Genomic DNA, 25,127 nt, shown 5'->3' on the forward strand with positions numbered 1-25,127 from the left:
CCCAGGCGGCCGCCATGGGGGGGCAGGAGCCTCGGTGGGATCTGGGGGTCAGCAGGGGCGGGGGGCAGCTCCCGTGGAAGCTTGCGCGCCAACCTCTCCTCCGGTCGCCTCCTTCTTGGCTCGGTTCCTTCTGACGCTCGGAAGGTCCAACACGGGAGCGGTAGCCGCGGCGCCCTGACCCACGCTGACCCCTGTGCTCGTCTCGAGTCAGCAGGGCCCCAAGGCCAATGGGTGGAGGTGGCCAGGAGCCAGAAGGAGGGTGCACAGCCCAGCGGGCGGCGGGGAGTCCCAGGAACCAGGAGATGATGAGATGCCAGTGCGGGGCATTTGCATGGACTTGATGTGTGGCAGCGCTTTGGGGGGAAATGAAAACAAAACAAAACCCCAAATAAAAAAAAAACACCGACTTTCCAACTTCAAGAGCAACGTACATCCGTCTTGACCCAATTGCGTTACAAAAACAAGTTTTCCCCTCTGCCGTTCTGTCTTTACTTTCACGTATTTCGAGAGGTGCAAAAGTGGACTTTTCCAGAACATTTCACGTTGATTTGGAGGGAGGCAGAGCCCAGCGGAAGAGTCTGAAGGTCTCCAGCCCAGCCGGTGGGGGGCGGGAGGCAGCCGTCCGCTGGCCTGGGACCCAGTCTGTGGGTGGGCGTCCACTCAGTGTGTTCACGCACCTGCTGGTGAAGTCAAGGTCACTCGTGGGCCATTCGTGGCAGGAACTCTCAAAGACAGGCCCCCGCCCGGCCGGCCTTCCTCACAGGCTCAGAGTGCCGAGGCCGGACCTTGCAACCCCGCACGGCAAGGCCGAGGCACCCGGGGGCTGTACTGAGAAGCGGCTCGGGAGGGGCTCACCCCACTGGGCAGGGTGGTATCTGTGGTTGGGACTCTCCGTAACAAGGCTCAAGGGGGACCCCTCTTTCTATCAGGTAGGGTCTCGGGAGGCTTCTTGGAGCAAAACACAGGTGTCAGCCAGTAGGCACAGACAAGAGAGCAGCATTTTTGCCCCAGATGCCACCAAGGCCAAAAGTCGTCCCTGGGCTCAAGGAAGCACAAGATCCTTAAGAAAGAAATGCAGAACGTTCTAGACCGCTGCGCAGGGGACACCCGCCTGGGTATGGGCTCACAGAATTATTTCCCAATTTTCAAACACACCGGAGGCCTCGCCTATCTCTGCTTTCTGCCCTGACACACGCACACACGTGTATGAGGATATATTCCTTTAATTTTGGGGACCGCACACTTGTTTAATTCAGTCTATGCTTGTATAACACAAAGATGCTTGAGAACCCACCGCCCACCAGGCTTACTCTCGGTTCATTTACAAGCCGCCGGCTGCACCTGTGCGCACGTGGCCGTTAGGTAGCATTTTCAAACAATTCAACGGAAAAAGATAGTACTCATGTATTTATATAGAGAAAACCGTGACATTCTTAATTCTGGCCCAAGGCAATTAATCACTCACCAACTGTCCAGCCAGCGGGCCTCGAGGTGTGGGTGAAGCTGCCCGGTGGGAGGGATGCGCATGATGGGGCAGGGCACCGGAAGGAAATGCTCACCTGTGGAACTGCGTTTCCACCGTACGCAGGTGTGTGTGTGTATGTAGGAGAGTGTGTGAGCGTGCATGTGCCGCGTGTGCGTGTGAGATGAGTCGCCAAAGTAGAAAACTCCGTTCGTACTAAGCATGTTAAATAAATCAGGTTTTGCAACGGGTAATACTTTTCTTTTAAAAAAAGGAACATTTAAGATCTTCAAAAATCGCTACAGTACAAAAAAGTGTGCATGTGCGCCCGGGTGTATTTATATATTTATATATGTATATTAACCGGAAATAGTGAAGCGACTCTACGGGACGAGATTCCCACCCCTGTTTTTTTGTACGATTTCTACGTGTGATTCTCTTGGCTTCGGCTTCGTCGCCGAGTCTTTTGGGTCAGTCCATGGCACATAATGGTATTATTGGCACAGGCTCAGACTCGTCGTCCAGATCCGAGGTTCCAGAAGCTTCCACCTGTCCTCTCTGCTTGGTCTCCTTTCCCCTCGGTGTCTCCAGTTCGTTGCTTGGGTTTCTTCTTTCTGTTCTCCAAAGAAAACTCTGCGAGAAGGCAGCCACTCATAGGCATGAGCATTTTTTATAAAAATATATTTGGCCTGCAGCGTCCTGCTCTGTGAGTTCCCCACGGGCAAACAGAACCAGTGGTGGGTGCGGGGACCCTCCCCCTTAGAGAGTTTAGTTGTAGGTTTTGTATTGTTTTTGTTTTTTACAGGTTCACCAACGGAATCCTGTGTGGAAAGAAAACAAGAGAATAAATGGCAGCAGGTCACGGAGAGCTGACACAGCAAGTGGACGCAACCAAAGAAGCACAGAATCCCGGTGCTGCTGATAAGGATGGAAGCGGTCGCAGAAGAACACACAGCGAATGGACACAGAGAGCAGACAACGGGCAGGGGTCAGGGAAGAGAAATAAATAAATAAATAAATCTTTAAAAAGAAAAAATGGCAGCAGGTCAAGGGCGGGACTAGGCCAGGCAGGCGAAGGGGGCTCATGGCTACTCCCCGACCTTCCTCCTTCTCAGCCAACAGGCACGGAAGGGTGACGGAGGTCTTCCTAGAACCCCACCCGCCGTGCCACAGGGGCTCAGCCTTCAGGGCCAGGAAGCTTTGGCTGGCTGCAGCCTCCCCAGCTGCAGGTGAGACACAGCCACTGCCTGACCGGCGGGCCTGGGCTTCCCTGGCGGGGGCCTGGGCACCCCTCCTTAATGCCAAGGTGGCGCTGTGCCCCTGGCATGCACCCCGCCTGCCCGATGGCCCTCTCCTGCACAGCCCGCCCCCTCCCCCCCTCCCCCTGGGGGACCCAGCCCCCTGCCCCCTGCCCGTCTGCAGGGAGAAGTGGGCCCCCTCGACGTGCCGCCTGCCTAAGGCATGTGAAGCTCAGGCTCTGGAGTGGACGGCACCAGAAGAGCCACCTCCTGTCTCGGGGAGGTCATCTTGCTGAAGAGAGGAAGCGCAGCAGGCTGGAGAAGCAGCAGGCGGCTCCGCGCGGGAAAATGGGGACGCGGCTTTTCCCTGGCTCCCTGAGAGACCCCGGTCGGCCAGCAGGAAGTGGAGCTCCAGGGGTGACCCCAGGGAGCTTGAGAGCCTCAGTCCTCTGCTGTGTGGCCAGGGCAGCTGCCGGGCAAGACAGCCTGGCCCGGGGCGCTGCTCAAAGCCGCACCCATTTCCGGGAGGGGTTTTGGTCTCTCGGCTGTGGTCAGAGCTCCCCCAGGACTCCCAGAGCTCAGCAAATTCGGACCCTCGAGCACACATAGGGGGACGGCATCGCACCCTCCTCTACAGAGGAAAGATTGGAAGACCCCAAATGAAGTTGGGAAAGTGGCTCCCAGACGCAGTGGGCAGGCCGGCTCCACGGGGTGCCTTTGGGCTTTTCAGGGGCGCAGATTCCTGGGCGCCCCGCCACTGGAGACCCGGCATTGGGGCACCACCCGCGAGTGAGGGTCTCCAAAGCCCCTTGCGGCAGCCCTCAGTGGACTCGGGCGGGGGTTTGTCCTGAATCCCCCAAGCCTGGGGCGGGGCGGCCCTCCTGGAGGTGGGGGTGCAGAGAGCTAGGTTCCCAGCAGCTGCGGGCGGCAGGACGGGGCAGAGCTGGCCCGAATAGCTGTGTCCCCATTCTCTGACCCGGAGCCTGTCCTGGAAGTGTCACTCTTTCCCTGGACATCCCCACCTCTCAACAGAGGTCGGCCCCCGATTTGGCCGGTCCTCACCTTCCCCTCTGGCAGACGCCTGTTGGGGGGCTCCTAGAGGCTTGAAATGGAGTGTGCACCCCCACACGAGGTGAACGGGCCTCCCCCAGGAGCACAGCTGTCACCCTGCATTCGCAGCCGGACGCCTGCCCGAGTGCGAGTGGATCCGCTGCTTTCTGGACCGACCCCGACTGTGTCCACCGAGCTCCACATTCCCAGGATGCTTTTAATATTAAAAAGCAAAGCAATGAACACAGAGAGACACATCCTTTTTTTTCTTTTTAAACTTTCGAAAGTTAAAAACATGTCTGTGGTGACCCTACAGGCTGCGTCCCGGTGGCCAGTCCTGGTGTCGGGGACGGTCTCTGTGCTCGCGGCTGGCCCTGACCTCCCAGAGTAATTAACCATCTCGGAGGGGTCTGGGGCCATCCGGTCACCCGCCTCCACGGAACGGCATCCTGCCCACTGGGTCTGCTTTCCAAGCCGAGGTACCAACTTGGAAGGCACAGTTCCGAGGACAGTCAGCGGAGGGGACAGAGGCCCACCCTTTCCCTCCGGCCACCCCACCTCGCCATGCTCCCACCTCCGCGTCTTCGCCGCTCCTGGCCCCGGCTCATCGGCTGCCCGGGGCCTGACCCTGCCCGCTGCACACTCGCTCACGTCGGGGCTTCTCCTGGGCTGCGCACCCCGCTGAAAGCCCCCTGCCCTGGGCCGGCGCTGGTCCCTCCAGGTTTCAGCTGGACCAGTCACTGCCTGGAGCAGCCCCAGGGTCCCCCGAGCCTTCGTTAATGTGCTTTCCGTTTCTGTTCTGGCTCGCGGCACGCCCTGTGCTCCTCCTTCCCGGGCGTGAGACAGTTTGCACTGATTTTCATCCGAGTGGGTGTATTCACTCACCGTCACCCCCAGAGCACGGCCGCTGCCCAAGGAAGTGGGGAGGCCTGTCTTCGTCACCCGGCGCCCCGGCTCCGCGTCTGGGTGGGCACAAGGAATCCCCGCTGTCAGGCGCTCAGACAAGAGGCGTGTGTGGGAGGAGGTGACACCTTCTCCAATCCAGGACCGATGCGTTCCGAGGCCTCCAGCGGCCTCCGTGGGATGTCAAGCACCAACGGTGTGCCTTCCGGAGAAGGAAGCCTGTTGCCAACCTACAGGCTCAAGCCGGGGTCTCAGGGTGAAAGAGCGAGGGAGGGGCGCAAGCTTGCACCTCAAGGGTCCGTTTCAAGGGCAGCGCCGACTTCTCGCAGGGGGAAGCTGGATTCCCTGCAGGGGTCCCCTCGAGGACGGCCGGGCTCCCCGCTGCACAGCAGGGCTCCAGGGGGCCCACCGTCACCTCCGTGGGAGCCCCGAGGTCTTGCCCAGGTGCTCCCGCCTGGACTTCAAGCTCACGGGGGCCAGCTAGGGTCTTTCACTCTGCGGACTCCAGCACATGAGCCTCTCCACTGGCCACTGGCCACCAGCAGGGCCACGGAGCTGCGGCCACTCAGGCCCTCGGTGGCTCGGCTCAGAAACACCCCACGCGAAGGTGACCGCGTCAGTTCCCGCCAAAGCATGGGGTCTGGCAAAAAGGAAGCTGGCACTGCCAAGAAATCAGCGAGGTGCGGCTTCGAGGAAGTTTGATTTTGGAGCAAACCAGTGCCCTCTGCTGCCGGGGAGCCAGCGGAAGCACCCGGAGACTTCCCGAGGGCTTCGGGTGCTCGCAGGCTCCACCCGGGTTAACGGACTGTCCTGGGTTTAAAGACCAGCACCTGCTTTTGGCAAACAAAGGAAGCAGACGCCAGGAATTTCCCCCGGGAGTACAGCAACTGCTGGTTAATCCTGCTGCACCCTGAAGCAGGAGTTTGCAAGAAGTTTTAGTCAGTGCTGTTTTCCCCCCAGAATTCAGCTTCCAGAAACGTCTGGATGTTGCTTTGAAAAAGCACCCTTTGAATTACAAAGCTTGATATTCTATTAATGTATTTTTTAGAACAAAGTGGGAAGGCTCAGGTGCATTTCTTACTTTTTATTTGTTATGTCTTCAAATGTGTTTGGCAAATAATAATAATAATGCATGATTTATGTCTCGTCCGCTTCCTGTTCAAGAGCTTTCATTATTTTGCAGGCTCTTCTCGGAATGAAGTTCAAAATCTGAAAACTGATGAGGTTTTCTGAAGTGTCCCTCTTGCACGAAACATGACGAGAAATGAGGCAAGAACCCCTGGCAGGTGTGTGCCTGCGTTGCCTGCCTTCCAGCTGCATTTCATCTTTGTCCACAGGGGAGGCGTCTGAGCAAGGATGTGCTCCCCGCTCGGGTAGAGGCTGAGCCCAGGGAGCGGGGTGTGCCTCTGCAGGGGAGGGCCTGCCCCCAGCCACAGGCTTTGCAGACCACCTGCCGAGCCGGGCAGCCAGATTCCACCATGCTTGGGTCCGAAATGTGCCTATAGGTTAGACTGAGAAGACAACGGGGCATGAAAACAAACTACTCTATAGAAATGCATTCGGAGAGGCTTCCCACCTACGTGAGAGGCAAATACCTCCACTGGCTCTTAAACCTTAATTAAATGTTTTAGTATTAATTGCTATTTATTTAAAGGACAATAAGTGTCCTGGTAAATCCGAGAGATCTTTCTGGCAGTTCTCAGCTCGACGCTCATGTCCAGGCATTAATTGCAAGAATCAGGGAACAGGCAGAATCCAAATGCTTCCGCCACGGTGAGTGACAAACGGTCGGCCTGACACGCGGGAGACCGGCTCTTCAGGCATCTATCAGCCTAACAAGGGTGTTTGCACACCCTCCCGCGCTGCGTCTAAGGGGGAAAGGCGACGGCCATCGCTCTGTGGCAAGCATCCGTGGTGGCGACAGCTCCAGGCCACGCGGGGTGGGCCCGTGGACACGGTGGCCGGGCTCGGAGGAGGTGGACGGCTCTCCTCGCCTCACCTGTCAGGGGCCTCCAGGAACGAGTCGGGCTCTTTGGTGGCCCCAAGAGAGGGAAGTGGGGTTGGGCGACCTGCGAAGTGTGTGGGCCCATTGGGGTACCCCATGTTGGTGGGGTCCCCAGCGTCCCTTGCTGCTGGAAGGGGAGACCTGGGCAGACCAGTAGGAGGAATTTCTGGATCAGAGAAGTAAATCCGAGCATTTTTCTTTTTCTCCTCTTTTGATTTTGCTTTCAGGTCAGAGCTGCGCCTCCCCATTGAGAAAGAGGAGACCCTGGTGGCAGGCCTGGGGGTGCTGGAGGGCTGCCCCCCACAGCTCCGGCTGAATGTCCCTGGAAAGCACGTGTGGCCTCAACACCTGCCCTGCTCTCCTGCCGCCCGGCACTCCGCCCCCTCGGGGCTGGGGACAGGAGGGCGGTGAGGGAGGCTCGGACCCTGGTGGCGAGAGGAGGTGGGCGAGAGGGGCCACCACCTTTTGGACCCTCGTGGGGCCCTGGGGCCTGCGTGTCATCCGGCTCCACCGTCCACTGGGAGGCTGACCTCGCACACGTCACCCAGCTCCCCGAGCCTCAGTTTCCTCCTCTGTGAAGTGGGAGTGTTGGGAGGACCGAACGGGCTGCCCTGGGTAAAGAGGGCGGTGAGCAGTGCCGGGCAGGGGACCTCACTGAGCTGCCGCTCCAGCGGCCTCGTTGGGAACCGTCCCCCTTGCTAGGCCACCCGGAGCGGAAAGTATGTCTTCTCCCACCAGACCTGTGGGCCCAGAGTCAGAGATAGGGACGCTGGTGGCCACTTGGGCCTGGCCTGGCCAGGGGTCCCGGTTGATGAGCAGGCTCCCCCCCGCTGCTAGCCGGGTGGGGGTGCTCCTGGCGGCCGTAAGGGTGTGAGTCACGCTGGGGCAGACAGAGGCGGAGGGTTCTGAGGGCCGTGCCGTGCCCGGCACATCGGCCCTCAAGGGGCTCAGGTAGGACCGACGCCCCACACCCACCTGCCCCCGGCTCAGCAGGAACCCCCCCTCTGCGGCTCGTCTCACTGCACGGCTGGGCCTGTTGGCTGCGCAGCGCTCGGAGCTGGTTGTTTTGGCTTCAGGACAGGGAGGGAGGCTGGAAATTTGATTTGGACCGAACACGCGATTCATTAGTGCTGGAATTAGGACCTGAGGGATCCGTTCCTACTTCTGAGGGCAGCTGGCGCCTCTGGCTCCAGCCGAGGGCCCCGGGCTGAGCGGTGGCGGGCACAGACACCCCTGAGAAAGCACCCCCCGCCTCCGACGCCAGTGCTTGCCGTGCAGTCCTCCACGTCCGGAGGGGAGCAGAACGCAAGGAAAAAATATATATATACACATACACATGTCATTTTCAAACACTGACATCCCAGCCTAGAAATTGAGATCCCTGTTCGTGGAAGGGATACGACGTCACGTTTGGAAAGAATATCTGGGGGGGAGGGGAAGACTACCTCTTGGATGAACAAAGTGAGCAAAATGCAAATTCCTGGGAAATGGAGCATCGAAAAGGAAAACAAACCAAAGGGAAAAAACCAAACCACCCTCGGGTTGTGTCTATAGACGGCGCATGTAGAATGTGCAGCCATGGGGGCGAAATGCACTTTCCGCCCAGCAGCCTGGATGTGCAGGAGATTCAGCACAGAAGAAAGCAATTTAACGTTAGCATTAAAGTTAATATCATTGAAAGCCAACCAAATGTTCTCATCCAGCAGAGCGTGGAAAATTCATCCTGTTTTGGTGCCGGTTCTTGGCTTCAAATTAGTAGATGTCTCCACTCTTCACTTTCTTTCTTTATCATTTTCTTTCTTATCTCTTCTTTTTATATTCCACAATGGTGTTTTAATTCCGCTCTGCAACCCCCTCCTAATGTCAAGACAAGGGGCAGAGGCGTGGCCCCTGCCCACTTGCTCACTGCCCTAATAGCTTCCTGTTGAGGGAAATGAGAACTGGAATTGCAGCTTGTTCCCAGAAATGGCTCTCCCTGCCATGCAGAAAGTGCTGGCGGTGGCCTTCCTTAGGGAAGGGAAAGTATCCGGCAAAAGGGTCATGGTGCGGAATTGGGGTACAGAGGGATCGGTTATTCCCATCGATCAGGACCTGGGGTGCATTTTCTACCAAACACAACAAAAAGACCAAAAGCCGGGCATTCAAATAAATCATACTTTGGCCATCCTCCTGCCAGGCCCAGAAGATTCCAGATAACCCAATGTGGACACGGGGTGGGGAAGGCGAGGAGAAGGGAAAAAATAAATGTCCAAAGAGAGATACGTACCATGGAACAGCCACCAGACGTCTGTCCTGCCTCCAGGAGCTAAGAAAGTCTTCGGCCAGTCAGCAGGAGATTTCAAACCATTTCTCAGATACAAAGGCCACGGGAATAAGGTGTCGGTCTGAAGAAGAGGGTCTGCAGCGAGCAGAGAAACGGGCTTGCACGTGCTGGTTCACAGCACTCGGCAAGCCAGCCAGGTCGGGCCCACTGCGGGACACTGGCTCCTTGAGAAGTAAAGAATTCCGGAAGGGAATGCTCTCCTGGGGCCACTGGCCTTGGGCAGGAGGGGACCCTCTCCCTCCCAGTGGACAGAGAAGGTTCTGTTTGCTAACGCCTCCTTCCCACCCGTCGGAGGCTTTGGGGGCACTGGGGAACCAGGCATGGAATTTGGTGCACAGCCCGGAGATGGCATCCGGTAGAGTTGTGCGATACCAGATTTGGGTTCCTGAGTTTGCTTGACAAACCCAGAGGCCTCAGAGGGCAGAGATTTGATGTATTTTATTGGCCATCATGGAGAGGGTAGAGCCTGACTCATGAAATGGCCTCCCATGGTTTGCCAACTTTGAGACCGAGTTAGCCATTTTCAAGGCTGGTGAGACACAGCAGAGCATTGCCTTCGACAAAAAGCAAGAACCCTTTCCAGCCAATGCTTCCACACCAGTGCATAACCTCCCCAGCGGTGCCAACTACGGTCTTGGACAGGGCACCCCCCACAGGATGGGCACTGAGAGTGGAGCCCAAAGATGGTGTCCTCCCGACCCCCTGCACCCCCAACGCCCAAGCAGTGGTCAGAGCATTCACCTCCAAACCTGCACACAGTCAATGAAAGGGTCTGAAAACCCTTTTACCAATTCCTCATGAATCGGCCTTCTGGAAGGCTGGGATGGAACAAACAAGCTCCCCAAATGTGGAAGGTGAAGTTCAAGTTGTTCAGAATGACAGCTAGGAGGGCTTCCGCTCTTGAACCGGCCCCGTGGAGAAGGGAGCATTTCTGTGGAATGCTGTGGAATCCAACACAGCGATTCCAACAAGAGAAGGGGCAGCAGAGCAGCATTCAAGGAATGTGCACTTGTTCCGACCGGCAGGACAAGGACCCCTCAGCTGGGGGACCTGTGGCTGGCCACAGCAGCCCCCGCTCACCTGGCACCCCCATATCCCCTGTATCTGATCAAATTCACAAACAGTTGAGAAGCAAGCGGGACCTTTCTAGAAGTTCCCTCCCTCTGTGTCCCCCTTGCCCTTGGATCTAAGATTCTCATGGAGCTCGGGAGCATCAAGTAGCAGAGAGGCTGGTGGCTTAAAGGTGCCGTCAGGGCAAACTGGTGTCCTACTTTTCTCTCCCTAAGATTTCTAAATTGTTGGAGACTTTTAGTTTTAATTTACAAAATGATGCCCGAGTGCATGCTCACTTAAAAAAAATAGCGTATTGATATTTTAATTTAATTCCAGATAAATCTTCAGAAGCTGACTCAATAGTTTCTTGGCTATTGCAAGGGATGGTCTGAGGCACGTGTCTTCTTTGAGGGATTACACATGAATAATAAAGGAGAGCATTTAACTAGAACCGTGAGGTCAAGTCTCCTGGTTGGTATCAGACATTTGCTGGATTTGCCGCTGACATTTATTGACGGGTCGTCAGAGCTGCAGGCTCACAGAGGGACCACGAGTGACCTGCGACTACTTAGAAGGCCAGCATGGGCCAAGCCGGCGCTTGGACTCTGGGCCACGGCGAGCGCGTGGCCTCCGCGGCATGGCCCCGGGGCTGGCGCTTCCCGCTGTGACCCAACCTCAGGGGTCAGGAAGTGCATTCCGGCTGCCGCATGCCACATCCCTCTGGGTGGCAAAGCACCTGCCAGGTGGGCGCTAACATGGCCCCGCCCCTCCGCACCCGGCGGAGACCCCCCGGGGAGGGGGCTTTGTGGTCACGTCAGGGGCAAGACCGTGCCGCTCTTACCGGTTTCCGTTGAAGGTGGATTTGTACTCCCCGGTCGGGAGCAGCGTCTCGTCGGTGTAGACGGGCACGGACGCGCGGACGCACTCGTGCGAGCACTGCAGGGTCTCGTTGTAGGCCGTGAAGATGTCCAGGCTGCTGGGCACCCGCGCGGGCGTGAAGTCCGTCAGGTTTTGGCAGCTCTCCTCCTGCTGGTGGATCTTGCGCTGGTGGCTGTTCCTGCGCGCGTTCCCGCTCTGGGCACAGCTGGAAGGGAGAGGAGTCGGGGTGGGGGCGCGAAGGCGCAACTGCAGCCCGGCGTGGAGCCTCCGATCTGAGGCCCCAATTATCCAGCCTTTAATATTAAATGGTAATTCCCAGCCTTTTCAGAAAGATCAACCACAATCAAGCAATCAGCCTTTTTGTTGTTGTTGTTTGATTTGAATTTTAAATGCCGGCCGTTATTGCAGGGAGAATTAGGAGCTAAGTGGGTGTGTTAGCGGAGACCTGGCGTTCCTTGGTCCAAAAGGTGTCAGCCGCCAACGGAGCTGACTCGGTATCCCCACGGATGCCTCGAGGGGAGGAAAGCCGCGGCGACGCTGGCGCCGGACCCTGCGGAAACCTGTGTGCAGGCTGCCGGGGCCGCCGGCGCGTCTGAGAAGAGTCCATGCAGCTGGCTCTGGAGGGGACTGGGGAGTGGGGAATCCTCGGCCCCTCCTGCTGGAGTGAGGACCCTCCTTTGTCCCAGACAGGGTCGTTGAGAGAACCCCCCCCACTCCTGAGCTCCCCGTCCTTGACCACAGGGGCTTCCGGAAGCCACTTGGCGGAGCCCCGCCCTCGACAATGAAGGGGCTTGACTCGGGTGACCAGCGAGCCCCTCGATGCCACGTCCCTGGCAAGCGTGCCCATAAAGGGGAGCGCTGGGACCCTGGCATCCAGCCATGGAGGGACGGGGGCGGGGGGCTCCCAGGGAAACGCCTCTGCAGCCTGGGGACGCCTCCTCCCCCCGGGCCCCTGCTGCCTTCCTCCCCCTCTCCTTCTCTTGGCACTCAGAGCCCGCCAGAGCCCGCAGCTGCTGCCTCCCTGGAGGTCTCGGCTGCGGCCTGGACGGCCTTCCCAGGGAGAGGAGATTCCTGGAGAAGGGCCCCGCCCGCCCGCGTGGGGAGCGGAGAAGCTGCAGGCCAAAGTGCAAGGGTCCCCCTCCCACCGGAAAACGCTTTCTGCAGGGGAAGCTCAAGGTCAGGGGAACCGCTCGGCCACAGTCTGGGCCCCTGCCCCTCCCCAAGGCTACTCTTCAAGGGCTGCAGACCCAAAGGGACAGAAAGTGAAGGGGTCACGGAGACAAAGTCAGCCCTTTCCTTTGGGGACACGGCTTTTCTTTTGTCAGGGTGGCCAGGAGTCTCTGTCCCAGAGTTTCCTGCCAGTCCCAGACTGGAGGGGCCTGCAGCCCCTCCTCTGGCCACGCCCTGCCTAAGGAACCCCGCTGCGGCCTGTCCCGTCTCCAGGTTTGCAGGCCATCGAGAGGCGGCCCGCGTCCTCCCTGGCTCCGTGCGAGCTTGGTTCTTCCGGCCGTGTTGCCCCACCTCCGTCCCAGCCGTGTGGTCCCTCTTCCTAATCCCAGCTGCCGGTCGCTCGGCGTTTCCGCGCACCTCCCGGTCAGGGGGCATCTGCCCATCAGCCCCCCGCCTCCCTGTGCTGTCTGGAGGCAGCAGGGGATCATTTGGGTGGATGACTCGACCGACCTGGGAGCTGTGGCTTTGCCGCTGAAAGGAAACGCGTTTGCTGGAGTGACTGGGGCCGACGGAGGCCTCCGGGCGCTCTGCGAGCAGTGGGGTTACCCAGCAGTCCCCTGATTTTCCCAGGGGCGCACCAGGTCCAAACACCCAGCGCAGCCAGCCTCAAAGTAGGGCAGTTTCCAGAGGAAGTAGGCGAAGGCGGGCCGCCTGGGGCAGCGCCGTGGCCTAGTTCGGGAGCTGCGAGGGCTGGGAGATGAAAGGAGGCCAGCCAGCCAGCGCGGCCGGAAGGCGCCCGGGGCACGGCCCACCTTCCAGGGAACGGCAGGAGGGTAAGCTCAGGAGAAGGGGCTGCGCGCCTCACAAGGGCGCAGAGACCGAATCTGGAAGCCGGAAGCCGGGCCACCGGAGGCCGGATTCCCCGCAGGCTTGGGCTGGTCCAACCCCGCGGAGAGCGCCCTGGCCCCCAGGCTGCTTCCGGGGAGAAGGTGCCGGGAGGCCACCCGGGGTGGAAGGCAGCAGGAGCCGTACAGAACCCCGGACCAGCTGCCTATGGCCTGGGCTGGATTCGAGGGGCGGGGCCTTCCTGGGGACCCCTTCAGAGCCCCCCTGTCCCGGGCTGGAGGGCGGAGGCTCCTTACCAATTTTTTAAGACAAGAGTTGTAATCAGGGCAGCAATGACCATGACGAGGGAGACGGTGATGGTGATGATCTGATGGACGGCCAGGCCTGCGGAGAGAGGGGACAGGGCGTGCTCAGGAAGGCCTGACCCCAGCCCACCCCAGACGCCTCGGGTGCCCGGTCACATCGGGGGTGGCAGGTGCTGGCAGGGGCTGCGGGGTCCCCACGGCTACCCCCGTGCCAGCTCCGGGATGGGAGGCTCCAGCTCTGTCCCCTCCCTCCCGCCACCCCCTCAGCCCCAGCCGGGACCCTCGGGGGCCTTCCTTGCCCCCGCCCGCCCCGCAGCACCTCTGCTGCTGAGACCAGCCCCCTTCCTCTCCTCCCACCCCGGGCAGCTCCTTGGCTCCTCGATGGGAACCCTGAGCGCTGGGCAAGAGGCACAGGGTCTGGCAGGAGCAGGAGGGGCCGGGGCAGCCCGGGGCTTGAGGGGAAGAGGGACGGGGATCATGGCCCTGTTCAGAGTTCTGGGAGGTTCACTGCCCATGAAGCTCCGGGCGATAAAAGGCCTCCAGCCCAGCTGGTAAAGATGCCCAAAGTCCCAGGGCAAGATGGCAGCCTAACCTCGCTGCCCTGCCCCCAACCCCACGGGGGAGGGGAGCAAGGAAGCTGGCAGAGCAGAACAGCAGAACGGGTTACCCAGGAGGTGGGTCGGCCAGGAGCTGTGTGCTGACCCCACACATGGACGACAGCGACGGGACAGCTCTCCACGCCCACCCTCCGTGCCCGCCTGTCCCGCCCCAGCTCCCACCGGCCACAGACCTAAGGGAGGAGGGGGCGGGGCATCAGCACCCACCTGCGCCACCACCCTGGGCTACGTTCCTTCCTGAGGCATCCCCCAGCTGACACTGCCAGCCGTCAAGCTCACCCGGAAGTTCATGGCTCTTGCCCCCGTCGTCCTGCTCTCAGCAAGAGCCAGGGGAGCTAAGAGTGGAGCGGCGAGGCGGTTCCCGCGCCCCCACGGCAGCGCCTGCCCCACGAGGTGCTGATTTCCCCGCCCTCCCGCCTGGGACGTCTGGACACCTGCCCTGCCCTCTCTGCGCTAGATCGTCACGTCCGTTTTGCAGGGCCCCACCTCGGACAGGCTGCACCGTGAGCCCCCGGAAGCCACGTTCGAGACCCAACCCCGCTATCTGCAGGCTGCACCAGGCTGTCTCCACCGGCATTCGTGGTCTGAGTTTTGCGTTTTCTGGGCACGAGCTCAGGAATACATCTCTTTTGCTGACTGAGACGCAACTTTCTGTCTGGGTCTGGCACAAAGGGCCTTAAACAAGATGGAGGATTTGAGAATTAAGGAAATGGAGCGCATAACTGTGGACTATGTGGGGGGGAATTCTTTGACCACACCCACCTGTGAAACCTGGGATCAGATCTGGAACTTCCAAGCAAAGCCTGATGATTTGCTGATTTCTACCTATCCTAAAGCAGGAACAACACGGACTCAGGGGATAGCAGACATAATACAAAATGGAGGTGAGGTTGAGAAAAGCAAATGAGCGCCTACTCATGTACGATTTCCCTTCGTCAAATGCATAATCTCATCCATTGGATCTGGTTTGGAACAAGCTAATGCAATGTCCTCACCCCAGACCCTGAAAACTCATCTTCCCATCCACCTGCTGCCCTCATCCTTCCTAGAGAACAATTGTTAAGATAATCTATGTAGCAAGAAATTCCAAGGACAATGTGATACCCTACTACCATTTCCAAAGGATGCATAAACCACTTCCTGCTCCAGGAACCTGGGAAGAGTATTTTGAGACTTTTCTGTCAGGTAAAGTGTTCTGGGGCTCATGGCATGACCATGTGAAAGGATGGTGGGAAGCCAAAGTCCATCACTGCATTCTCTCTCTCTTCTATGAAGACACAAAGGAGAACCCAAGCATGAAATTCAGAAGTTGGCAGAATTTATTGGGAAGAACCTAGATGATGAAGTTCTAGAAAAAATTGCCTATCATACTTCCTTTGATGTAATGAAGCTGAATCCAATGGCAAACTATACAGCAATTCCTGCCGATTTCACGGACCATTCCATTTCTCCACTCATGAGAAAAGGGGCAGTGGGAGATTGGAAGAACTACTTAACTGTGGCTTAGAATGAAAGATTTGACGAAGACTACAAGAAAAAAATGGCCAATACCACTCTAACCTTCTACTTCCAAATCTAGTGCCGACAGCGCAACTCTGTGATGAAAACGAGAGCCCTGAGTGTACACTTTAAATGGACTATACAAAGCATGGAACAGTAAAACACAGGAATCCTGTGGTGGAAGATGGACTATGGTTAACAGAGCAAATATGAGAACATTCTCTCATGAACTATAACAAATATACAATACTAATAATTGGGTGGGTTGGAGATAAAAGACACCACAGGTAAGATACAGGCTATAGTTAGTAGTAATGTTTTGACGATGCTCTTTCATGGTTTGTGACAAATGTTGCAACAATGCAAGGTGGTGGTGGGGGGGTGATGTATGGGAGCCCTGTATGATGATACACATGCTCGTTTTGTAAGTTCACAACTTTTACTATATACTTATTGTTTATGTATGTTCTGTATAAATGATGTATTTCAATAAAATTTTGAAAAGGAATGAAGTTCTGACACATGCTACAATATTGATGATCTTTGAAGACATTATGTTTAGTAAAATAAGCCAGACACAAAAGGCAAATATGAAATACTTAGAATAAGCAAAATCATATGGACAGGGAAACGGACTTGGCCCAGTGGTGAGGGCATCTGTCTACCACCTGGGAGGTCCGCGGTTCAAACCCTGGGCCTCCTTGACCCGTGTGGAGCTGGCCCATGCGCAGTGCTGATGCGCTCAAGGAGGGCCGTGCCACACAGTGGGAGTCCTCCGCATAGGGGAGCTCCATGCGCAAGGAGTGTGCCCCGTAAGGAGAGCCGCCCAGCGTGAAAGAAAGTGCAGCCTGCCCAGGAATGGCGCCGCACACATGGAGAGTTGACACAACAAGATGACACAACAAAAAGAGACACAGATTCCCGTGCTGCTGACAACAACAGAAACAGACAAAGAAACAAGATGCAGCAAATAGACACAGAGAACAGACAACCGGGGTGGGGTGGGGTGGGGAGGGGAGAGAAATAAATAAATAAATAAATCTTTTTAAAAAATCATATGTGCAGAAAACAGAAGAGCTGTTACAGGGTCAAGGGGGAGGGGAAAACGGGGAGTTAATGATTAACGGTATGAATTTCTGTTTGGCATGGTGAAATGTTCTGGAAATAGCTAGTAGAGAAAGTTAAAAAAAAAAAAAAGACCCAGACCCACTGCTTGCAGGGGACCTCGTTTGGAACTAGGACTTTGGGGATGGGCTAAGGGACGCCGAGGTCCTCCTGAAGGAGGGCGCCCCGAGCAAAGTGTCCTGCTGCGAAGAGGCAGGCATGGGGAGGAGGAGGCCACCTGGCGACGACAACGGAGGCAGAGACCGGGCTCGGCTCAAACTCGGGCGCCGCTGAAGGAAGAGATGCCAGATGCCGGACGAGGAGGCAGGAGGAAGGAGCTTGCCCTGCGGCTTCGGGCACTGGTCCTGCTGACACCTCGATTCCCACCTCCGACCTCCAGCTGGGAGAGGACCCCTGTCCATGTCTTTAGCCCCGCCCCCAGCTTGTGCGACTCTGTTGAGGCACCGAGGAAGCTCCCTGTGGAATAGCCAGCCCCGCATCCTGGACGTGCCCCTGCGTCCTGGGGGTGCCAGGGAGAGCACACTGCACAGACGTGTCCCAGGGGGCGGGGTTCCCAGCGTGGAGATCTTTCTGGCGGCCTCCCAAGGACACAGTCTCGCAAACAGATGTTACCGCTCTGCTGAATAGTATCCTCGTGGGGAAATTGTTAATAAATGATTAAAAGCCGGCATGACCGGGAAACGCGCGTTCTCTCCCCATTTCCCTTCCTTCAAGGGCTGTTGCTGTTTGTCACGAGGCGCCCGTCCTGTGCTTTTCAGGAGAAGCACCACTAGAAAAGCAGGAGAGCCAACACGCGGAAGTCACGGCTGCCCATCACTAGTCCTTTTGTCCAGTGATTCACTTCCTGTGAGCACGCCCTGTGTGCCACCCAGGGCCAGCGGGGACGGTTCAGCCACAGTGCTGCCCTCGGCACACAGCTGCCCGGGCCGACTCTTAAAGCTGCAGCATTGGCGGCTGGTTCTGTTAGCAACATGCGTACACCTGGGCCCAAGGTGGGGCACCTGCTGGGACCTGCTGGGGGTGTTTGCCTTCTCCCTGAGGACTGCCACTTCAGCTGCCAATGGCCTGCCCTCAGTCTCACCCACAGCAGCGTGCCCACCGCCCTCAGCTCTCTCTCCCATGCAAGTAGGTTTTTAGGGATCCAGCTCGGACCTTGATGGCCAAGGAAGGGGTTGAAAAGGACGCCTAGTTTGATGGATAACCATGAGGGGTGTTTGCCTATCAGGCTCTCCTCGCCCTCCATCTGCATATTTTCTCTGGTCCAGTCAAGAGGCCACCAGCTTTCAATGAGGAGTGTGCTTGCTGTGATGGTGGTGACGGTGATGATGGTGATGACGATAGTGGTGTTCACAGAGGTGGTGAGGATGAGGTGATAGTAGTGGTCACAGTGATGGTGGTGGTGATGATAGTAGTGGTCGCAGTGATGGTGGTGGTGATGATAGCAGTGGTCGCAGTGATGGTGGTGGTGATGATAGTAGTGGTCGCAGTGATGGTGGTGGTGGTGATAGTAGTGGTCACAGTGATGGTGGTGGTGATGATAGCAGTGGTCGCAGTGATGGTGGTGGTGATGATAGTAGTGGTCGCAGTGATGGTGGTGGTGGTGATAGTAGTGGTCACAGTGGTGGTGGTGGTGATGATAGCAGTGGTCGCAGTGATGGTGGTGGTGATGATAGTAGTGGACGCAGTGATGGTGGTGGTGGTGGTGATGATAGCAGTGGTCGCAGTGATGGTGGTGGTGGTGGTGATGATAGCAGTGGTCGCAGTGATGGTGGTGGTGATGATAGTAGTGGTCGCAGTGATGGTGGTGGTGATGATAGCAGTGGTCGCAGTGATGGTGGTGGTGATGATAGTAGTGGTCGCAGTGATGGTGGTGGTGATGATAGTAGTGGTCGCAGTGATGGTGGTGGTGGTGATAGTAGTGGTCGCAGTGATGGTGGTGGTGATGATAGTAGTGGTCGCAGTGATGGTGGTGGTGATGATAGTAGTGGTCACAGTGATGGTGGTGGTGATGATAGTAGTGGTCGCAGTGATGGTGGTGGTGGTGGTGATGACAGCAGTGGTCGCAGTGATGGTGGTGGTGATGATAGCAGTGGTCGCAGTGATGGTGGTGGTGGTGATAGTAGTGGTCGCAGTGATGGTGGTGGTGATGATAGTAGTGGTCGCAGTGATGGTGGTGGTGATGATAGTAGTGGTCACAGTGATGGTGGTGGTGATGATAGTAGTGGTCGCAGTGATGGTGGTGGTGGTGGTGATGACAGCAGTGGTCGCAGTGATGGTGGTGGTGATGATAGCAGTGGTCGCAGTGATGGTGGTGGTGGTGATAGTAGTGGTCGCAGTGATGGTGGTGGTGATGATAGTAGTGGTCGCAGTGATGGTGGTGGTGGTGATAGTAGTGGTCACAGTGATGGTGGTGGTGGTGATAGTAGTGGTCGCAGTGATGGTGGTGGTGGTGGTGATGACAGCAGTGGTCGCAGTGATGGTGGTGGTGATGATAGCAGTGGTCGCAGTGATGGTGGTGGTGATGATAGTAGTGGTCGCAGTGATGGTGGTGGTGATGATAGTAGTGGTCACAGTGATGGTGGTGGTGATGATAGTAGTGGTCGCAGTGATGGTGGTGGTGGTGATAGTAGTGGTCACAGTGATGGTGGTGGTGGTGATAGTAGTGGTCGCAGTGATGGTGGTGGTGGTGGTGATGATAGCAGTGGTCGCAGTGATGGTGGTGGTGGTGGTGATGATAGCAGTGGTCGCAGTGATGGTGGTGGTGGTGGTGATGATAGCAGTGGTCGCAGTGATGGTGGTGGTGATGATAGTAGTGGTCGCAGTGATGGTGGTGGTGATGATAGCAGTGGTCGCAGTGATGGTGGTGGTGATGATAGCAGTGGTCGCAGTGATGGTGGTGGTGGTGATAGTAGTGGTCACAGTGATGGTGGTGGTGATGATAGTAGTGGTCGCAGTGATGGTGGTGGTGGTGGTGATGATAGCAGTGGTCGCAGTGATGGTGGTGGTGGTGGTGATGATAGCAGTGGTCGCAGTGATGGTGGTGGTGGTGGTGATGATAGCAGTGGTCGCAGTGATGGTGGTGGTGATGATAGTAGTGGTCGCAGTGATGGTGGTGGTGATGATAGCAGTGGTCGCAGTGATGGTGGTGGTGATGATAGTAGTGGTCGCAGTGATGGTGGTGGTGATGATAGCAGTGGTCGCAGTGATGGTGGTGGTGGTGATAGTAGTGGTCACAGTGATGGTGGTGGTGATGATAGTAGTGGTCGCAGTGATGGTGGTGGTGGTGGTGATGATAGCAGTGGTCGCAGTGATGGTGGTGGTGGTGGTGGTGATGATAGCAGTGGTCGCAGTGATGGTGGTGGTGGTGGTGATGATAGCAGTGGTCGCAGTGATGGTGGTGGTGATGATAGTAGTGGTCGCAGTGATGGTGGTGGTGGTGGTGATGATAGCAGTGGTCGCAGTGATGGTGGTGGTGGTGGTGATGATAGCAGTGGTCGCAGTGATGGTGGTGGTGGTGATAGTAGTGGTCGCAGTGATGGTGGTGGTGGTGGTGATGATAGCAGTGGTCGCAGTGATGGTGGTGGTGATGATAGTAGTGGTCGCAGTGATGGTGGTGGTGATGATAGTAGTGGTCACAGTGATGGTGGTGGTGATGATAGTAGTGGTCGCAGTGATGGTGGTGGTGGTGGTGATGATAGCAGTGGTCACAGTGATGGTGGTGGTGATAGTAGTGGTCACAGTGATGGTGGTGGTGATGATAGTAGTGGTCGCAGTGATGGTGGTGGTGGTGGTGATGACAGCAGTGGTCGCAGTGATGGTGGTGGTGATGATAGCAGTGGTCGCAGTGATGGTGGTGGTGATGATAGCAGTGGTCGCAGTGATGGTGGTGGTGATGATAGTAGTGGTCGCAGTGATGGTGGTGGTGGTGGTGATGATAGCAGTGGTCGCAGTGATGGTGGTGGTGGTGGTGATGATAGCAGTGGTCGCAGTGATGGTGGTGGTGGTGATGATGCTATCAAACATGCTTGGTAAGTGTAGCAATCATCAGGCGTTGATGGAGCACTGGACATGTGCTATCCCACTTATTTCTGGCAACCGCTCTAAAAGGTGAATACTGTCATCACTAATGGTGGAAGTGGAAGCAGTATCTGGGAAGCTCTGTGTGAATTCCTTGGGTCACATAGGATCTGCTGTCTCCAAAGCCCACACTAAGAGCAACTGCACATGTGAATCCCCTCCTGAGTCCAGACTTGGTTCACCTATGCATTAGCTTTGAACTCACTGCTCACTCCTTCTGGGGCAGCATCTGGCACCCTTCCTCTGTATGTTACTGGGAGAAAAGGAGTTTCTAACCTCTCAGGGGCAGGGGCTGGTGCCTCACCACCTCCTCTGAGGACAGGTACACTCCGAGAGTGGTCTGGACCCATGCCAAGAGCCTTGGCGTGTCACACCCCCCTACACCACGGCAAGAACTGGATCTTCATTTTGTGGGCTAATCCTGTCATCTTCTAGGCCAACACTAGCAAACCCAAAGCCCCATAGGGCCCAGGTGGGAAGAGCACAGTGAGCTGGGAAAAGCCATCAGGGAGCTGCCAGGACGGCGTCAGCCAGAGGCGCTGCACTGAAAATCACCTTGCAAAGGAAAAGCACGTGCGGTCTACTCTCCAATCTCTGCAGGGCTGGAGGAGGCCCAGGAGACTGCGGGCTGTGGGCTGCTCATCTCGTTACTAAGGAAACACTTCTGTGGGCTGAGTATTTGCTTTGACTAAAGTCCTTGGAAGGGAAGTCTTGTGACCAGTCGTCCCTTACATGTTTAATTCCCTCTTATTCCCCCAGCGAGTGAGGGTAGGAAGGCGCTGGAGCTCCTCTTCCCCCAATTGAAAAGAACTGCGCTCCCGATGGGAGAGAGTTGGCTCAGGGACCCACTCAGTGATGACGCAAGGGGCAGCTAGGTCCTTGTAAGACCCCAAGCACCTTGAGAAAAGGGCCAAGTCTACATTACCTTTAACCCCCCCACACATACCTCCTGCCATGCTCGTGCACAGCCTGACATGCCATCTTGCAAGAGTAGCTGTGATATATTATTAAACTTATAACTGAGAAGTAAAAATAAGAAGCCAGGGAAAAGGGAGATAGGTAACGACACATTCCCAACGTTTGCCTTGTTTGGGAGGCCCTGGAAAACTTCCCAAAATAAAATTTGGAGGAAGAGATATTTGTTTACCAGCTAAGGTAATCGGGGCAGAAATATAGCAATGCTATAACAGCTGCCCTTTCTCAAAAGATTTCTCTAAGCCAGGCAGCTTTCTCAGCCTTCACACATGTGGTTGAACCTAGTGCTTCGCCGTCCTGTGGGAATGGCATTGGTCACATCTGTCGGACCTGCGAGGAATCTGCGGCTCAAAGACGGACAATGACTTTCCCCTGGTGGTAGGGCAGAGCCAGGAATGAAAGCCAATTTTCTGCTCTGGAGTTTCAGAGACGATCAGTCGTGCTAACTCCAAATCCAGCAAATCTGCAGCTACATTCTGTGAATGAAATTGGATTGAGGGAATCATTTTATTAATCCTCACATACATTTGCTTGCAAAGCAAATAGCCTTGCCCTTCAAAACCTGGCTTATGGGTTTTGAATGGGCCACTGGACTCAGACAAAAGGAGGCAAAAGGTTATCAGAGGACCTAACAGGCATCAGCCCATGATGGTTGGACAAAGATTGGGCCTTCTGACATGCGGTTGAATATTTCTAGGAAACTATTTGGAAGATGGAACATCAGGGAGCTCTTCTCCTCATTCTCCATCTTAGGGAGGCTGGCAATTAAGAAGAGAGAAGATCAATGAGTGAGAGGTTGGGTAACATTTTAAATCATTAGGTCACATCACATCATGTCCTTCTCTCCAAATTCCAGTTGTTTCCTCCTCATCTGAATATCCATTAAGTCTTGGAGAGGTTCTGGAGTTAACTAATCTTTTCTTAAGGGGCCAGATAGAAAATATTTTCAACTTGGCCAACAACTCCTACTATTCAGTTCTGCCATTGTAGCATGAAATCTGCCTTGGAGTACATGTAAACACATGGTTAAATTCCAATAAAACTTTTTTTCCAAGAGATGCAGGGTAGAGTTTGGCCCACAATTTGTAGACCCCTGATTCAGATGAGCAACCTATAATTAAATTGAAATATGTATCTATTTTGAATGGTTTGTTAAAAGTATAACTCAAACAGCAATCTTTTGATTCTGAAGAAGTGAACCGCCAGGCTCTATTATCATAGGTTTACCATCTTCTGGGATTTCCACTGTTACTGTCAAGCCTGTCCCAAAGACAGCAGCCATCTCTCACTTGTGGGTCCATAACCACCTCCACTGTAGCCATCTCACCTTACTGGATTCCTCCATAAGAAGCAGCATGAGAACAACTCATTGAGGGTGACAGTTTCCCTTTGGAAATAAACTCAGGGAGAATTCCACCCCTTTGTCCCTGCAACGGCCCTCAGGAATAGGTCGAATACGTGTCTATGTCCACGTACTCCATTAACAGTGAAAAAACCCTGCATCTTGCAAAAGACAAGAATGTTCGGATCACAGACAATGGTGCTGAGAGGGACCTGGCCCGTGGGTCTCTGGACAGGACTTGCTCTGTCCCTCCCAAATGGCACCGCTCTTGGGAGGACGTCCTTGCACCTCCTCTCCTTCCTCGCCACTCTCTCACAACACTCATGCCTTAAATAATGGCTCCTCTCGCCAAGTCTCTGGTGGCCATTAAATAATGCATGCAGCAACATCTGCGCCATAAACCCTACAGACACTGGGCAAGGCCAGGCTTTGACCATCTCTACACCTACTGTCGGGAGGCTTGGGATGGGTTCGACGATGATGTCACCCTAAGTAGATATACACTTTATGCCCTCAAGAAAGGAAGGGAAAAAAAATTATCCTGTCTCTGTCCAAGGTCAATAGCATATCCCATCTTCCAACTCCTTGGAGCTCAGATGTGGTCCCCAGGCTCAGAAGCATGCCGTGTAGGGATTCTTGCTTCCCTTTCCTGACAGGTGTTATTGTTCCCGCTAATTTAGGGGCTCTTTCTGCTCCTGGTAATTGTGCTGTATACTAATGTGCTGGGAATCAGCTGCCATCCAGATCATGAAAAATTGTACCTGGAATAATGGATGGGGACAGATGGATTACCAAGCTCTGCATCAATCAATAGGGCTTTTATGGTTATATTTGTGGTGGTTTATAATAAGATCAGGACCTGAAGACTGATGTGGATGTTGGTAATCCATCTCTGTGTCTGCACAAAGTCTTATTAGATGAAGCCAAAGCAAACTAGGGGCATTGTCCTTTGCAAAAGCAAACACATGGAGGACCTTCTTTTCCAGCAGGTGAGGGGGTGTGTGGCCATTTGTTCTGACCCACCTGGGTGAAGGCAGTAGCAGCAGCCCTGGAATGGCAGATATTTCTGTGTTTAGCATACTTCATTTTGCAATACAGGGGTCTAACGAGCCTGCATTATGTGAACAAAGACTCAGATATCAGTGGTTTCAAGGATGTCTTTCTGGCACAGGTGAGTTTGATAGATGAGAGGTGACAATGGGTACATAAAGTGCCAATTCCACTACAAAGAAACCATCCCTTTCCTGCCAATGCCTGAAAAATGTCAATTCCACAGTAAGTCCTGAAAAAATTGTCCCTGGAAACATGGCAGCCTGAGCAGCATGCAACGGGCAAGGGGCCAGCCTGGCATTCTCGAGGTGGCGGCACTTCAAGGCTTAGAGCTCATTTGGAGGCAGCTGCCACCTTCTAGGGCAGGCTATGGAGAAAAGGGGCACCTTCTGAAACCAGGGTATTCGCAGAAAAACAAGGCCCCTGGCTTTTGTTGCAGAGACACCATGGACAGTGGTATTCTCTGGATGACCCAGAGGAGCCCTCTGAGGGGTGAGTGTTGGCCCAGATCAGGAAGGTGCCTGGAGCCTCTGTGGGGATCGAGGCTCCTCTCATCGGAAGGGAAACCGGGAGTCCCTCCAGCATAGGGCAGGACTATATTCTAGAAAATCCACGGAAGCACCTGAGGCTGAGCTTTCATAGGACTCCACCTGAGCCCAAGTCCTCAAGGGACCATCCCCCAAAGGACCCGCCAAGCCAGGCTGGAGCAGGTTCTCAAGGAGCCATGTGCCATGACTGGAGACGTTCCTGGGTTGTCCCCTGGGAGGGGCCGTGCAAGTGGTGCAGGTCAGGTGTACCGCGAACCATCCCACAGTGCACGGACACCCCTGTCACCAAGAATGGCCATGGGGCTGAGGTCAGAAACCCTGGGCTAGAGGTCAGAACCAGCTCCTCGATCAGATCCTGGGGGGCCTCAAAGGATGAAATGGGAGCTGCTCTCAATTCCTGTCCCTTCTCTGTCTATCCTGCCCTCACGCCCAGCCCCTTCCTTATTTATGACAAAGGCAGTGCCACGACTGGCTTCCCACAGTTTCTATGGAGTCGACCCACTTAAGGAGCAACCCTAATTTTTGGAAGCACAGGCCAAGCATTGCTTGAAGCTCACCACCTATATTGGTCCATGTTCAGCTCCTAGAGTGCCTGAAATGGGTGCACAGGTGACCCCACTTGCACAGGAGGCTGAGCAATGGTCTCAAGGCCACCCAGC

General features: G+C 55.7%; 1 protein-coding gene and 1 pseudogene across 1 annotated transcript in view; one reads left to right on the plus strand and one right to left on the minus strand.

Moving 5' to 3' along the window:
• Positions 1-355: 355 nt before the first annotated feature.
• Positions 356-25,127, minus strand: part of AJAP1 (adherens junctions associated protein 1) — an 86,326-nt gene continuing 61,554 nt past the window's right edge. Inside the window, exons 6-9 of the mRNA XM_058304738.2 lie at positions 13,226-13,313; positions 10,876-11,118; positions 8,925-9,056; positions 356-2,283 (exon numbers count right to left, since the gene is read on the minus strand). Coding sequence (XP_058160721.1) covers positions 8,984-9,056; positions 10,876-11,118; positions 13,226-13,313 — 404 coding nt within the window. The 3' untranslated portion in view covers positions 356-2,283; positions 8,925-8,983. The remainder of the gene's footprint in view (positions 2,284-8,924; positions 9,057-10,875; positions 11,119-13,225; positions 13,314-25,127) is intronic.
• On the plus strand, positions 14,537-15,430 carry LOC139439597 (sulfotransferase 1C4-like; annotated as a pseudogene).

This window comes from Dasypus novemcinctus, chromosome 9 (assembly GCF_030445035.2).
Source record: "Dasypus novemcinctus isolate mDasNov1 chromosome 9, mDasNov1.1.hap2, whole genome shotgun sequence".
Lineage (NCBI taxonomy): Eukaryota > Metazoa > Chordata > Mammalia > Cingulata > Dasypodidae > Dasypus > Dasypus novemcinctus.